This window comes from Oncorhynchus gorbuscha, linkage group LG24 (genome assembly GCF_021184085.1).
Source record: "Oncorhynchus gorbuscha isolate QuinsamMale2020 ecotype Even-year linkage group LG24, OgorEven_v1.0, whole genome shotgun sequence".
NCBI lineage: Eukaryota > Metazoa > Chordata > Actinopteri > Salmoniformes > Salmonidae > Oncorhynchus > Oncorhynchus gorbuscha.
The window spans coordinates 49508021-49525251 of NC_060196.1; the positions used below are offsets into that span (position 1 = coordinate 49508021).

The following is a 17231-nucleotide window of genomic DNA, read 5'->3' on the forward strand; positions in this document are numbered from 1 at the left end:
TTGAGTGTGTTGAGTGGTGAATTAGTGAGGAGAGTGTTTGTGTGTGTGATAGTGGTGGTAAGAGAGAAAGGAGAGGTAAGTTAACCTTGATGCTTTCTTCTCTCCATCATCAACCTTTAAAATGTGCTGGTTACTACTGCAGGCCTGCATCTAATGCTGGTTACTACTGCAGGCCTGCATCTAATGCTGGTTACTACTGCAGGCCTGCATCTAATGCTGGTTACAACTGCAGGCCTGCATCTAATGCTGGTTACTACTGCAGGCCTGCATCTAATGCTGGTTACTACTGCAGGCCTGCATCTAATGCTGGTTACTACTGCAGGCTTGCATCTAATGCTGGTTACTATTGCAGGCCTGCATCTAAGGCTGGTTACTACTGCAGGCCTGCATCTAATGCTGGTTACTACTGCAGGCCTGCATCTAATGTTGGTTACTACTGCAGGCATGCATCCCAAATAGCACCCTATCCCTAACAAGTGTACCACTTTTGACCAGAGCCCATGGTGCACTATGTTGGGAAAGGGTGCCATTTGGGAAGCAGACCAAGTCTCTCAAATTTGACCATAACTCATTGAGATAGAAAACCACACCAGCAACAGTGTTTATGAGATTCATTAGCCTCTGTAATCTCAGTAATAACCAAAGATTTCCCATGGGAATCTGCTTCCATTTTTCAGAGTGGGAAAATGAAAGGCTTCAGATTGAAATGATTACGGTCCATTATCTGCAGTGAGACGGACCGGGAACATAAGGGCTTCCCCAGAGGGAAACCCCATAGTGGTCATGTGTTAATGGGGATTAGGCCTGTAAGCGTTTATTTATTGTCATTGACTGTCTCTATAAAATGGCAATAAGGCTGTTTGGCAAAGTAATCATCACAAAGTTCCCCTGTTTCTTCCACGCTAAATAGAAAAACTTGCTCACTCTATCACTATGGCATGAAGTCAAATGAATAGACTCTTTTACAATAGTGCATCTAAATATTTTACACACTCAAAGAGGTGGGGTTTCGCACACCACAAGCCAGAGCATTTTGATGAACACGTGGTAGGGAGACCAGGCCAGAGGTGGATGAACACACCACAACACATATGAACACGCCTCTGAGGCATGCATACATTTATTTATTTATTTTATTTATTTATTATTTATTTATTTAATTTTTTAAATCCACCTTTATTTAACCAGTTAAGCTATTTGAGAACAAGTTCTCATTTACAACTGCGACCTGGCCAAGATAAAGCAAAGCAGTGCGACAGAAACTACAACACAGAGTTACATGGAATAAACAAGCGTACAGTCAATACAATAGACAAAAAAGAAAGTCTATATACAGTGTGTGCAAATGGCATGAGGAGGCATGGCAATAAATAGGCCATAGTAGCAAAGTAATTACAATTTAGCAGATTAACACTGGAGTGATAGATGAGCAGATGATGATGAGCAGATGATGGTGTGTATAAGTAGTGATACTGGTGTGCAAAAGAGCAGCAAAGTAAATAAAAACAATATGAGGATGAGGTAGGTAGATTGGGTGGGCTATTTACAGATGAACTATGTACAGCTGCAGCGATCGGTTAGCTGCTCAGATAGCTGATGTTTAAAGTTGGTGAGGGAAATGTAAGTCTCCAGCTTCAGCAATGTTTGCTATTCGTTCCAGTCACTGGAACGAAAGGCGGCCAAAGGAGGTGTTGGCTTTGGGGATGACCAGTGAGATATACCTGCTGGAGTGCGTGCTACGGGTGGGTGTTGTTATCGTGACCAATGAGCTGAGATAAGGCGGAGCTTACCTAGCATAGACTTGTAGATCACCTGGAGCTAGTGGGTCTGGCGACGAATATGCAGCGAGGGCCAGCCGACTAGAGCATACAGGTCGCAGTGGTATAAAACGGATGGCACTGTGATAGACTGCATCCAATTTGCTGATTAGAGTGTTGGAAGCTATTTGGTAGATGACATCGCCGAAGTCGAGGATCGGTAGGATAGTCAGTTTTACTAAGGTAAGTTTGGCGGTGTGAGTGAAGGATGCTTTATTGCGAAATAGAAAGCCGATTCTAGATTTGATTTTGGATTGGAGATGTTTAATATGAGTCTGGAAGGAGAGTTTACAGTGTAGCCAGACACCTAGGTATTTGTAGTTGTCCACGTATTCTAGGTCAGAACCGTCCAGAGTAGTGATGCTAGTCGGGCTGGCGGGTGCGTGCAGGTGCAGGCAGCGAACCTTTGAAAGCATGCATTTGGTTTTGGTAGAGTTTAAGAGCAGTTGGAGGCCACGGAAGGAGTGTTGTATGGCATTGAAGCTCCTTTGGAGGTTAGTTAACACAGTGTCCAAAGAAGGGCCAGATGTATACAGAATGGTGTGGTGGATCAGGGAATCACCCGCAGCAAGAGCGACATTGTTGATATATACCGAGAAAAGAGTCGGCCCGAGTATTGAACCCTGTGGTACCCCCATAGAGACTGCCAGAGGTCCGGACAACAGGCCTCCGATTTTACACACTGAACTCTATCTGCGAAGTAGTTGGTGAACCAGGCGAGGCAGTCATTTTAGAAACCAAGGCTATTGAGTCTGCCAATAAGAATGTGGTGATTGACAGAGTCAAAAGACTTGGCCAGGTCGATGAAGACGGCTGCACAGTACTGTCTTTTATCGATGGCGGTTATGATATCGTTTAGTACCTTGAGCGTGGCTGAGATGCACCCATGACCGGATTCCTTGATAATTTGTGTGAGATTGAGGGCATCTAGTTTAGATTGTAGAACTGCTGGGGTGTTGTGCATATCCCAGTTTAGGTCACCTAACAGAACAAACTCTGAAGATAGATGGGGGGCAATCAATTCACATATGGTGTCCAGGGCACAGCTGGGAGCTGAGGGGGGTCTATAACAGGCGGCAACAGTGAGAGACTTATTTCTGGAGAGATTCCTTTTTAAAATTAGAAGCTCGAACTGTTTGGGCATAGACCTGGAAAGTATGACAGAACTTTTCAGTAGATTGCAACTCCTCCCCCTTTGGCAGTTCTATCTTTACGGAAAATGTTGTAGTTGGGTATGGAAATCTCAGAATTGTTGGTGGCCTTCCTAAGCCAGGATTCAGACACGGCAAGGACATCAGGGTTGGCGGAGTGTGCTAAAGCAGTGAGTAAAACAAACTTAGGGAGGAGGCCTTTTCGATTACAGTAGTCAACAAATGAGAGTGCCTGGGGACACGCAGGGCCTGGGTTAACCTCCACATCACCCGAGGAACAGAGGAGGAGTAGGATGAGGGTACGGCTAAAGGCTAGCAAAACTGGTCGCCAAGAGCGTTGGGGACAGAGAATAAAAGGAGCAGATTTCTGGGCGTGGTAGAATAGATTCAGGGCATAATGTGCAGACAGGGGTATGGTGGGGTGCGGGTACAGTGGAGGTAAGCCCAGGCACTGAGTGCATCTCTGGACATGCTGGTTATACTGGGTGAGGTCACCGCATGTGTGGGAGGTGGGACAAAGGAGGTATCTAAGGCATGTACAGTGGGACTAGGGGCTCCACAGTAAACTAAAACAATGATAACTAACCTAAACAACAGTATACAAGGCATATTGCCATATGAGAGAGACATACAGCGAGGCATAAAGTAATCACAGGTGTTGATTGGGAGAGCTAACTAAGACAACAATGGGTGAAACAACAACAGTTAATCAGCTAAGTGAACAACAGCAGGTAAAATTGCGATGACTGGGCAGAGAGGGTAGGTTAGCTACACACAGGGCCTGAGTTCGGGGCTAGGGCCGACAGATAAACAAAGGTAAACAAAGTGGAGTATCATGATAAATGAACAGTCCAGCAGGCATCAGCTATGTAGCCAAGTGATCATAGGGTCCAGTGTACAGCAATAGATGAAACCGGGAAGCAGCTAGGTAGTCGTTACTACGCTAGCACACGGGAGACACATCGTTTAAAGTTAGCAGTCCAGTGTAAGTAGAAGTGTCTGCTCCGTTGTCCGGCAAAGGCCGGTTGAAGGCACAGCTGATGGAATTACGTCTGCGGACCAGTCGTGGTGGTACGGCGGGGCGCCGTGTCAACGAAGGGACCGGGCCAGATGGCGAAAGAGGTATTGTAGTTGTGAGAATTTTGTTTGCTAGCCGGGAGATGCGCATGGCTCAGGCCTAGCTTCGGGGCTGGGTCACTCAGTTGAAGATAGCTAGCTGTGATGATCAATGGTCGGCAGGAATCTGGCGTTGTAGTGGAGAAAAACAGTCTGAGGCTGGCAGGTATTATCCACGCTAAAAAAACAGCTGGTGCCTGAGCAGAGGGTAAAGGCCGCTAGCAGTGGCTAACAATGACTAAATGGCGAGTAACTTAGCTAATTAGCTGGCTACCTTCTCATGAAGGTTTTGGCGATAGGGTCTAAAAAAATTGTGGATCCGTGTCACAATGAGTGAGGCGGGTTACCGGAAGGTATATTTAATTAAAAAATTGAAAATGAGATTGAAAAATACAGTGGAATATATACAAAAAAAGATGAAAAATACAAAAAGTAAATGAGAGGACAACAAACCACGTCTGCACTGCTACGCCATCTTGGATTAACAAACAATGCAAACTCCTGCACACATACTCCCAGATCTGCATATGTTACGGACACACAAGCAAAGTGCTGCGTTTGAACCTCTAAAGACTCATTAGTGAGAATGTGTGTCTACATGTCTACAGGGTCATTTAGAGAGAGGAGAGTTGAATGCCTTTCAGCGTTTTAGTCCATCTGCTCTATATGACAGCGAGGATAGACAGAGGAGAGGCCTCCTCACACATCAAAGAGATAGAGAGAGGTGACAGGAAACGCAGGGTCTGTTAGAAGGGATGGTCTGGATGATCAAAGCTACAAGGAGCCTTTATGTGTTTGATGTCAGCACATATTTACAAATACAACCTTGAACGCACACACACACGCACACGTGCACTTACATACACACGCACACACCCTAACGCATGCACTCATTCACGCATGCACGCGCACACACACGTGCTCACACCCATCATCCCCCTCTCTCTGTCTACCCTTTCTCCCCTCTGGCACACACACACCAACCTGTTGAACTGTAGTCTGAGCTGGGTGGCACAGGGCAGGGAGAGACAGGGCTCTTGCTGACTGCGTCAGGGGCTCTGGTCTTGCAGTCCACTGGGTCGAGGGCTTTGAGCCTCTTGAAGTGTTTGGTACTGCTGTAATGGGATGAGGCCTGGCTCTATACAGAGAGAGACAATAGAACCAGAACCACTGTAATGAGATGAGGCCTGGCTCTATACAGAGAGAGACAATAGAACCAGAACCACTGTAATGGGATGAGGCCTGACTCTACACAGAGAGAGACAATAGAACCAGAACCACTGTAATGGGATGAGGCCTGGCTCTACACAGAGAGACAATAGAACCAGAACCACTGTAATGGGATGAGGCCTGGCTCTACACAGAGAGCCGACAATACACAGGAACCAGAACCACTGTAGAGGCCTGACAATAGAACCAGAACCACTGTAATGGGATGAGGCCTGGCTCTACACAGAGAGACAATACAACCAGAACCACTGTATTGGGATGAAGCCTGGCTCTACACAGAGAGACAATATAACCAGAACCACTGTAATGGGATGAGGCCTGACTCTACACAGAGAGAGACAATACAACCAGAATCAGAGAGTCACACAAGATACAACAACAAGCCCAATGACTATGCAGTAGTATGTTCTCAAGTCATCAAGTCATATAGCCACAGCGTCAAGCCAGAGATCTAACATTACAGTTTTGTCAGTTAGCAGACACTCTTATCCAGAGCAATTTATATATAAACTCTCAGAGAATTTCATCTCATACACTTCATCCAATATTTCAAGCTTGCACTCACACAGTTTACACCCACACAACACTTGCATACTCCCCAGGAAGAGTATCTGCTGCTTTTAGAACACATAATAAAATAACTAAATAACACATTTGACCATCCCTGCATGTTGAGAAAGACCAGGCACGAGGTGCCATCTACAACCTAAAAGGATGCATTGGCTGCCCCCATAGGATAACGCTTTGAAGAACCCTCTGAAGAACACTTTTCGGTTCCATGTACACTGAACTAAAATATAAACGCAACATGCAACAATTTCTAAGGTTTTACTGAGTTACAGTTCATATAAGGAAATCCGTCAATTTAAATAAATAAATTAGGCCCTAATCTATTGATTTCACATGACTGGGAAAACAGATATGCATCTGTTGGTCACAGATACCCTTAAAAATAGGGAGGGGCGTGGATCAGAAAACCAGTCAGTATCTGGTGTGACCACCATTTGCCTCATACAGCGAGACACATAGAGTTGATCAGGCTGTTGATTGTGGCCTGTGGAATGTTCCACTCCTCTTCAATGGATGTGTGAAGTTTCTTTATATTGTTGGAACTGGAACACGCTGTCGTACACGTCGATCCAGAGCATCCCAAACATGCTCAATGGGTGACATGACTGGTGAGTATGCAGGCCATGGAAGAAATGGGACATTTTCAGCTTCTAGTAATTGTACATTCGACTGCCATCTGCCCGGTACAGTTGAAACCGGGATTCATCCATGAAGAGCAGACTTCTCCAGCTTTCCAGTGGCCATCGAAGGTGAGCATTTGCCCACTGAAGTCAGTTACGACACCAAACTGCTGTCAGGACCCCGGTGCGGATGACTAGCACACAGATGAGCTTCCATGAGGCGGTTTCTGACAATTTATGCAGAAATTCTTTGGTTGTGCAAACCCACAGTTTCATCAGCTGTCCAAGTGGCTGGTCTCAGACAATCCCGCAGGTGAAGAAGCCGGATGTTGAGGCTCTGGGCTGACGTAGTTATGCTGCCAAATTCTCTAAAACGACATTGGAGGCGGCTTATGGGAGAGAAATGAACATGTAATCATGTTGTTTAATCACCTTCTTGATATGTCACACCTGTCAGGTGGATGGATTATCTAGGCAAAGGAGAAATGCTCAACACATTTGTGCTCACAATTTGAGAGAAATAAGCATTGTGTGCATATGGAAAATGTATGGGATCTTTCATTTCAGCTCAGGAAACATGGGACGAACATTTTAGATGTTGCGTTTATGTTTTTGTTCAGTGTAGAACCCTTTTGGTTCCAGGTAGAACTCTTTTGGGTTCCATGTAGGAACCCAAAATAGTTCTACCTGGAACCAAAAAAGGCTTTTCTATGGGAACAGCCAAATAACCCTTTTGGAACCCTTTTTCTCTGAGTGTTGAGACTGTAGAGTTCTCAAGCATCCCTGGTACTGCCCTCTATGAGGTCAAACTCTGCCCACCTCCGAGTTGAACCTCAGTCGGCACACAACACACGATGAGCTGGGTTTCCTCATAGGGGGCGTGGCTAGCCCAACCCCTGGACCAATCAGCATTTTGTGAACGCGGTCCATCTGCAAGAACAAGAGTGAAAAGGGGGATGAATTACTGAGCTATGGCTAGGGCAGAGACTAAGGCAGGAGAAAAAGGTATAGCAAGAGTTCAATGTTAGAGTACCTCAAATGCTCCCAGTCTTAAACAAGCTTAGAGTAATGGTCCTTCCTTTACTTATAACAGATGGTGACTGATGCCTACCTTCTCAAACTAAACAAGAGAGAAAATGTGGTATGGATAGGGAAAAGACCTAGTCTTTTAAGAGTAGGGTTAGTTAAGACTAGGGTTAAGACTAGGGTTAAGAGTAGGGTTAAGAGTAGGGTTAAGAGTAGGGTTAAGACTAGGGTTAAGACTAGGGTTAAGAGTAGGGTTAAGACTAGGGTTAAGAGTAGGGTTAAGACTAGGGTTAAGAGTAGGGTTAAGACTAGGGTTAAGACTAGGGTTAAGAGTAGGGTTAAGACTAGGGTTAAGAGTAGGGTTAAGACTAGGCTTAAGACTAGGGTTAAGACTAGGGTTAAGACTAGGGTTAAGACTAGGGTTAAGAGTAGGGTTAAGACTAGGCTTAAGACTAGGGTTAAGACTAGGCTTAAGACTAGGGTTAAGACTAGGGTTAAGACTAGGGTTAAGAGTAGGGTTAAGACTAGGGTTAAGAGTAGGGTTAAGACTAGGGTTAAGAGTAGGGTTAAGACTAGGGTTAAGACTAGGGTTAAGACTAGGGTTAAGACTAGGCTTAAGAGTAGGGTTAAGAGTAGGGTTAAGACTAGGCTTAAGACTAGGGTTAAGACTAGGCTTAAGAGTAGGGTTAAGAGTAAGGTTAAGAGTAAGGTTAAGACTAGGCTTAAGAGTAGGGTTAAGACTATGATTAAGAGTAAGGTTAAGAGTAAGGTTAAGACTAGGCTAAAGTGTAGGGTTAAGACTAGGGTTAAGCAAGAGGTCAATGTTGAGGAAGGAGACCTGAAATGGTCCTCTGTAGCTCAGTTAGTGGAGGATAGTGTCACATGAGTTGACTTTGGAGAGGCGAAGCAGGTATGGGGAGTCAAACATTTAATAAGAAACGGACATGGAATGAGACCGGAACAGCGTCAGCATACAAGAAAACAAAGACAAAAACAATCAATGCATCAGCCATCATACGAAGCATCGGGGAGTACTGGCATTCCAGTTGGTATGGTGACATTGGCTCTGGGTCGCCACCGATGGAACCGGGGGTGCCTCGCCAGCTCGTTGGGCTTCCACACCCTAGCTGGCTAGAGAGGTTTCCTTTCCCCAGTTGGCTCGGATGGCACCCATCCCACGGCGGGCCTCAGCTGGATCGTCAGCTCTTGTTCGCCCAGCCGGTCCAGGAGTTCATTTTGTTTTGTTGGTGACATCGGGGTGGATCCCGCCGCCGATGAAAACGGGGGTGCCTAAGCCAGCCCGTCGGGCTTCCACACCCTGGGTGGCTCGACAGGTTTCGTTGCCTCGGTTGACTCGGCAGGTTTCCATCCCGTTCGCTGGATTGTCGGGCTCCCTCTCTGCAGCGGGATCGACAGGCGTCTTGTCTCAGCTGGATGTTAGGCTCCCATGCCTCAGCCGGCTCGCCATGCTCCCACACCCCTGTCGGTTCGTCGGGCTTCCACGCCCCAAACGGCTTGCCCAGCGCCCATGTCTCGGCCGGTTCGCCCAGGTGAGATGCCTAGTGGTGCCCCAAGAGGGGGTCACGTCTGCTCCCGCTCTTCTCCTCCTGGTGCTAGAGGGCGCCAGGTTGCCCTGCATCACGTCTCCCTCGCTGCAGCGGGATCTAGCCTGCATCACACCTCATAGCCTGGTTCCTCTCTAGGTTTCTTCCTAGGTTTTGGCCTTTCTAGGGAGTTTTTCCAAGCCCCCATGCTTCTACACCTGCATTGCTTGCTGTTTGGGGTTTTAGGCTGAGTTCCTGTACAGCACTTTGATATATCAGCTGATGTAAGAAGGGCTATATAAATACATTTGATTTGATCTACAGGCGTCTTTCCTCAGCCGGCTCCCATACTCCTGACGGTTCATCAGGTTTCCACACCCCAACCGGCTTGCCCAGTGCCCATGTCTCAGCCGGTTCGCCCAGGTGGGACGCCGGTGGTGCCCCGTCTGCTCCTGCTCCCCCCAGCGCTTGAGGGCACCAGACTGCCCTGCATCACTCACTCCTTTTATCCATTACGCACACCTGCTTTCCCTCGTCACACGCATCAGCAATATTGGACTTACCTGACATTGCTTGCCCAAATATTTATATATTCTTAATTCCGTTCCATTCCTGTACTTTGGATTTGTGTGTTTTGTTGTGAAATTGTTAGATATTACTTGTTCAATATTACTGCACTGTTATTTCCTATGTAATGTACTGCCTTTGACCAGAGACTGCCAGAGGCTGCCAGAGACTGCCAGAGACTTCCAGAGGCTGCCAGAGACTGCCAGAGGCTGCCAGAGGCTGCCAGAGACTGCCAAAGGCTGCCCGAGGCTGCCAGAGACTGCCAGAGGTTGCCAGAGACTGACAGAGGCTGCCAGAGACTGCCAGAGGCTGCCAGAGACTCAAAATAATGGTTATGTTCCTGATAACAGAGTGCATGGTTACTAACCTTTCAACAGCAATCAAGTGGTAAAATGTGGTTTGGGTTTGGTTGATCAAGTGGTCACGGTAGAGAAAAAGAAAGATAAAGTTATCTCTACATAACGGATCACAGGGTACTTAGTACCTTTTAACAGTAAATACCCCTTAAGACCTCAAATTGCCCTTAAAAGGTGGGCAGGTCCAACATCACTCACTGGACACCCCTCTAGAGGTTGACGGTCATTGTTGTCCACAGAGACGGGCTTGGAAAACTCTGGGTTGAGAGGAGCATCTGTGAGTTCACCTCGACAAGTTCAAAGATGAACTCTTGAGCTTGCTTGGCCAAAAAGTAAGGTGGTCCATAGACATGGATCAGTGGTGGCTGGTGGCACTTTAAATGGGGCGGTTGAGCTCACAGTAATGCCTTTTTTGGTTTTGGTTCCAGGTAGAACCCTTTTGCTTTACAGGATCTAGATGCGAACCAAAGGAGTTCTACCTGGAATCAAAAAGGGTCCTTCAATGGGCTACCTTATGGGGACAGCCGAAGAACCCATTTAGGTTCTAGATAGAACCTAGAGTAGGGAAGTGGTGGTCAGACATCCTCATGCAGAGTTACTGGGTGTCCTAAGAGGACAGTCAAAGAACACATTTGGAAATCTTTTTTTCTATGAGTGTAGAAGAATACAATTCACCACTTGGCCAGATCACAATATATACTTTAAATCTGAAATCTTATAGTTAAATAAAATATTGTTTGATTTAGTTTATTAGCTGACTTTGTCTCCCTCCTCCTGTCTCTCTCCTCTCCCTCCTCCTGTATAAAATGTAACAACAACTGGGTAGAGATACAACCACGGAACTCTCTCCTCCAGTGGAGTGCCAGAGTGTCTCTTTACGACCATATAGAAACAAGTGATAAAACGGAGAGCAAAACTGCCTGGGCCTGGTGTGCTGTATCATTATCTCACTGTGTGTTTCTGGACTTGACCTGCTATCACACTGTGTTTGTGTATGTGTTTTTGTGTGCGCATGTGTGTGCGTGTGTGTGCGTGTGTGTGCGCTTGTGCGTGTGCTTGTGCTTGTGCGTGTGCTTGTGCGTGTGCGTGTGCTTGTGCGTGTGCGTGTGTGTGCGTGTGTGTGCGCTTGTTCGTGCGCTTGTGCGTGTGCTTGTGCGTGTGTGTGTGCTTGTGCGTGTGCGTGCTTCTGTGTGTGTGTGTTTGTGTGTGCGTGTGTGTGTGTGTGTGTGTGTGTGTGTGTGTGTGTGTGTGTGTGTGTGTGTGTGTGTGTGTGTGTGTGTGTGTGTGTGTGTGTGTGCTTCTGTGTGCTTCTGTGTGTGTGTGTGTGTGTGTGTGTGTGTGTGTGTGTGTGTGTGTGTGTGTGTGTGTGTGTGTGTGTGTGTGTGTGTGTGTGTGTGTGTGTGTGTGTGTGTGTGTGTGTGTGTGTGTGTGTGTGTGTGTGTGTGTGTGTGTGTGTGTGTGTGTGTGTGTGTGTGTGTGTGTGTGTGTGTGTGTGTGTGTGTGTGTGTGTGTGTGTTCTGTGTGTGTGTGTGTGTGTGTGTGCTGTGTGTGTGTGTGTGTGTGTGTGCTTCTGTGTGTGTGTGCGTGCTTCTGTGTGTGTGTGTGTGTGTGTGTGTGTGTGTGTGTGTGTGTGTGTGTGTGTGTGTGTGTGTGTGTGTGTGTGTGTGTGTGTGTGTGTGTGTGTGTGTGTGTGTGTGTGTGTGTGTGTGATTCTGGTATTTACCTATAGTGGGGTTTTAATAAGCAGACACTCCAATAAAAGGGGAATGGGCTTTCTGAAGCAAAACAAAACAATGACCTGCAGTGTAAAACGGAACGAGCAGTAAAACAACACTGATATTCAGAGAGGCTGTAAGTCACGTCTTCAAAGGCCATCTGGTGGGAGTATGGAGATGTGGAGTGTGTGTGTGTGCGTGCGTGCGTGTGTGTGTGTGTGTGCGTGTGTGTGATGGAGAGCGCTGCAGAACTAAACATGCACAACACTTTCCTGGATTTAGCATCCTTCTAATAATGAACCATAACGACCCATAGAACAGGACTTCTATCATGAGGCTGTCAAACTAGACTGTACTTAGAAAATGAGGTTTTCTTCCGCACTTTTTACCTAGGGATAAATTCCTTCCAACTGGAGGGACAGTGTGGATGTGGGAAGAAAGGGGCTTGAGTTCCTACTGTGATGATATGTTAATCCTGTTATGTGTTTCTGATTCCTACTGTGATGATATGTTAATCCTGTTATGTGTTTCTGATTCCTACTGTGATGATATGTTAATCCTGTTATGTGTTTCTGATTCCTACTGTGATGATATGTCAAGCCTGTTATGTGTTTCTGATTCCTACTGTGATGATATGTCAAGCCTGTTATGTGTTTCTGATTCCTACTGTGATGATATGTCAAGCCTGTTATGTGTTCCTGATTCCTACTGTGATGATATGTTAATCCTGTTATGTGTTTCTGATTCCTACTGTGATGATAAGTTAAACCTGTTATGTGCTTCTGAGGTCCAACTGTGATGACACGCTAAGCCTGTTATGTGCTCCTGTATGCACAAGCAAGAGTGTGTGTGTCTGCTCTAAGCCTTTCTCCTCTGCTGTCTTCTATCATGTACTCTGTGACCTTAAGGCCCCCACTCCCCACCTACTAACTCTTCAGCACCCCCCCTTCCTACCCTTCACCACCCTCCTAACTCTTTAGTACCGTCAACCCTTATATCCCCCTCTCTGATCTAGCACTCCACATTCCACCCCGTCTGTTCCACGATGAACCCTCTTCACTCCTTAACTTAACTTTTACATGATCATCTTTAAACCCATAGCTCTCTGACCACAACTTTACTGGTTTTGTTTAAGTAATATTCATTAATAAAGTTTTTTTCTTCACATTTTACAAACATATATGAATTCATATAAATCAACTCCTTAACCCCCTCCCTCCATTCCTTCCTCCCCTCTTTCTCACCTCCTATGTTTCTGTCTCATCAATGTCACATTCAGCTCTCCCCATCATACTCTTCCTCTTAAACCCAACCCTAACCCATCACTCTACACTCTCCCCTCAACCATCACTCTACACTCTCCCCTCAACCCTAACCCATCACTCTACACTCTCCCCTCAACCATCACTCTACACTCTCCCTTCAACCATCAATCTACACTCTCCCCTCAACCATCACTCTACACTCTCCCCTCAACCATCACTAAACTCTCCTCTCAACCCTAACCCATCACGCTACACTCTCCTCTCAACCATCACTCTACACTCTCCCCTCAACCATCACTCTACACTCTCCTCTCATTCCTAACCCATTACTCTACACTCTCCTCTCAATCCTAACCCATCACTCTACACTCTCCTCTCAACCCTAACCCATCACTCTACACTCTCCTCTCAATCCTAACCCATTACTCTACACTCTCCTCTTAATCCTAACCCATCACTCTATACTCTCCCCTCAACCATCACTCTACACTCTCCCCTCAACCATCACTGTACACTCTCCCCTCAACCATCACTAAACTCTCCTCTCAACCCTAACCCATCGCTCTACACTCTCCCCTCAACCATCACTACTCTCCTCTCAACCCTAACCCATCACCCTACACTCTCCTCTCAATCCTAACCCATTACTCTACACTCTCCTCTTAATCCTAACCCATCACTCTACACTCTCCCCTCAACCATCACTCTACACTCTCCCTCTTAACCATCCCATCTCTACACTCTCCCATCACTCAACCATCACTCTACACTCTCCCTCAACCATCACTCTACACTCTCCCCTCAACCATCACCATAAACTCTCCTCTCAACCCTAACCCATCACTCTACACTCTCCCCTCAACCATCACTACTCTCCTCTCAACCCTAACCCATCACTCTACACTCTCCCCTCAACCATCACTCTACACTCTCCCCTCAACCATCACTCTACACTCTCCCCTCAACCATCACTCTACACTCTCCCCTCAACCATCACTCTACACTCTCCCCTCAACCATCACTCTACACTCTCCCCTCAACCATCACTAAACTCTCCTCTCAACCCTAACCCATCACTCTACACTCTCCTCTCAACCATCACTCTACACTCTCCCCTCAACCATCACTCTACACTCTCCTCTCAACCCTAACCCATCACTCTACACTCTCCTCTCAATCCTAACCCATTACTCTACACTCTCCTCTCAATCCTAACCCATCACTCTACACTCTCCCCTCAACCATTACTCTACACTCTCCTCTCAACCATCACTCTACACTCTCCCCTCAACCATCACTCTACACTCTCAACCCTAACCCATCACTACACTCTCCCAAATCTAACCAATCACTCTCTTTCTCCTTTACACTCACATTTACTCCCGAGGTGCTGACTTGTTGCACCCTCGACAACCACTGTGATTATTATTATCTGACCCTGCTGGTCATCTATGAACGTTTGAACATCTTGGCCATGTTCTGTTATAATCTCCACCCGGCACAGCCAGAAGAGGACTGTCCACCCCTCATAGCCTGGTTCCTCTCTAGGTTTCTTCCTAGGTTTTGGCCTTTCTATGGAGTTTTTCCTAGCCACCATGCTTCTACACCTGCATTGCTTGCTGTTTGGGGTTTTAGGCTGGGTTTCTGTACAGCACTTTGAGATATCAGCTGATGTAAGCAGGGCTTTATAAATACATTGGATTAGATTTGTTATTTGAATTTCTCTCCTTTTCTCTCTCTATCTGTCTGTGTGTATCTTCCTCTTTTCACACTTACAAATGTCACCTGTCATTCTCTCAATCCCTCCTATAACCTGTCTTTTGTCTACTTTATGTGCTGTAGGAAAGAGAGTTAAGGGCTACGTGTCAGTAGACAGAAACAGATCATGCATAGTATGAACACCGCTGTACTGGAGCTCCCACTTCCTGGTCCCTCTGAGGGAGGTGATAGACATAGTTCTGAGTTTGAGATGATCATGGTCAGTACAGTCAGTAGTATGAGTTATGGCTGTGGACAGAGAGACTAGTCAGTACGGCTCTGGTTGAATGAGTACATGCAGAAGGATGGGTAATCATTCTTCACTGTTATTACATCTCTTCACTGTTATTACATCTCTTGACCGTTATTGCATTGCAATATCTTGACTGTTATTAGACAACGCCAGTATTTAATGTGGAACTGAAATGAATGAGTGAGTGTTTGTTTAACTCTCTCAACCCACGAAGAGGCCACTTAGGACACTATGGCCCCCCTCTCTGCCTTTCCCAAAAGAAACACCACACAACAAGCCAAACAACCCATCAATCGCTCCCCTTTAGACGTGCTGCTTGGCACATGACACACACATTCCTGTAACCATGACAACCCCATGTGGGCGCCAAACAAAAATACATGCTGGAGGGTATGTGCGCTTACAGACTTCTGGGGAAAATGCTAACAGTAACACACACACACGCACACGCACACACACTAGCAAATACAAACACTGACAGCGCAGCCAGGGTTCAGCTCAACTGTACACACAAACGCAACTGAAACACCCACAGGTTAAAATCATCAGTGCTGTTTTTGAGAGAGGGGGCGGATTCCCATTACCCTAGCCAGATTTCATTAACATTCTGGGAAAACCTACTGACCAATCACCACCACATACAGCCAGCCAGCCAGCCAGCCAGCCAGCCAGCCAGCCAGCCAGCCAGACAGACAGACAGACAGACAGACAGACAGACAGACAGACAGACAGACAGACAGACAGACAGACAGACAGACAGACAGACAGACAGACAGACAGACAGACAGACAGACAGACAGTGTAAGACAGACAGACAACAGACAGGGTGGAATGGATGGACAGACAGACAGAAGACAGACAGAAAGACAGTGTAAAGAAGGCAAAGCATGTGAGAGGGGGGACATGGAAAAGGGCATGTGAGAGGGGGGACATGGAGGGAGTGAGAGGGGGACATGGAGGGTGAGAGGGGGGACATGGAGGGGTGAGGGGGGACATGGAGGGGGTGAGAGGGGGGACATGGAGGGGGTGAGAGGGGGACATGGAGGGAGTGAGAGGGGGACATGGAGGGGTGAGAGGGGGGACATGGAGGGGGTGAGAGGGGGGGACATGGAGGGGGTGAGAGGGGGGACATGGAGGGAGTGAGAGGGGGGACATGGAGGGGGTAAGAGGGGGGACATGGAGGGGGTGAGAGGGGGACATGGAGGGAGTGAGAGGGGGGACATGGACGGGGTGAGAGGGGGACATGGAGGGAGTGAGAGGGGGGACATGGAGGGAGTGAGAGGGGGGACATGGAGGGAGTGAGAGGGGGGACATGGAGGGGGTGAGAGGGGGGACATGGAGGGAGTGAGAGGGGGGACATGGAGGGAGTGAGAGGGGGGGGACATGGAGGGGGTGAGAGGGGGACATGGAGGGAGTGAGAGGGGGCATGGAGGGAGTGAGAGGGGGAGACATGGAGGGCGTGAGAGGGGGACATGGAGGGAGTGAGAGGGGGACATGGAGGGGGTGAGAGGGGGACATGGAGGGAGTGACAGGGGGGACATGGAGGGAGTGAGAGGGGGGACATGGAGGGAATGAGAGAGGGGACATGGAGGGGGTGAGAGGGGGGACATGGAGGGTGTGAGAGGGGGACATTGAGGGGGTGAGAGGGGGACATGGAGGGAGTGAGAGGGGGGACATGGAGGGAGTGAAGGGGGGACATGGAGGAAATATGAGAGGGGACATGGAGGCTGTGAGAAGGGGGACATGGAGGGAGTGAGAGGGGGAGACATGGAGGTTGTGAGAGGGGGGACATGAGGGAGTGAGAGGGGGGCATGGAGGGAGTGAGAGGGGGGACATGGAGGGAGTGAAGGGGGGACATGGAGGGAATAAGAGAGGGGACATGGAGGCTGTGAGAAGGGGTCATGGAGGGAGTGAGAGGGGGAGACATGGAGGGAGTGAGAGGGGGACATGGAGTGAGTGAAGGGGGAGACATAGAGGTTGTGAGAGGGGGAAATGGAGTGAGTGAGAGGGGGACATGGAGTGAGTGAGAGGGGGGACATGGAGGGAGTGAGAGGGGGGAGGGATGGAGGGAATGAGAGGGGGGACATGGAGGGAGTGAGAAGGGGGACATGGAGGGAATGAGAGGGGGGACATGTCTTTCTCATTGAAAGCTAATCTAAGAAGAAGTGTATCTGTTATATGTGTGCTATTTATATGCTTCCTGTCCTTTAGTTACTATTTATATGCTTCCTGTTCTTTAGTAA

The 17231-nt window shown here is 47.6% G+C and overlaps 1 protein-coding gene across 3 annotated transcripts in view; it reads right to left on the minus strand.

Annotated features, from left to right (window-relative positions):
- The window catches only part of LOC124013203 (zinc finger protein 385D-like), a 42662-nt gene that overhangs the window by 6283 nt on the left and 19148 nt on the right, over positions 1–17231 (minus strand). For 2 of the 3 annotated variants that reach the window (XM_046327445.1, XM_046327443.1), the window contains 2 exons: positions 7324–7434; positions 5069–5222 (listed from right to left, as the gene is read on the minus strand). In XM_046327445.1, the coding sequence (XP_046183401.1) occupies positions 5069–5222; positions 7324–7434 (265 nt within the window). The remainder of the gene's footprint in view (positions 1–5068; positions 5223–7323; positions 7435–17231) is intronic. The other variant, XM_046327444.1, reaches the window with a different exon arrangement.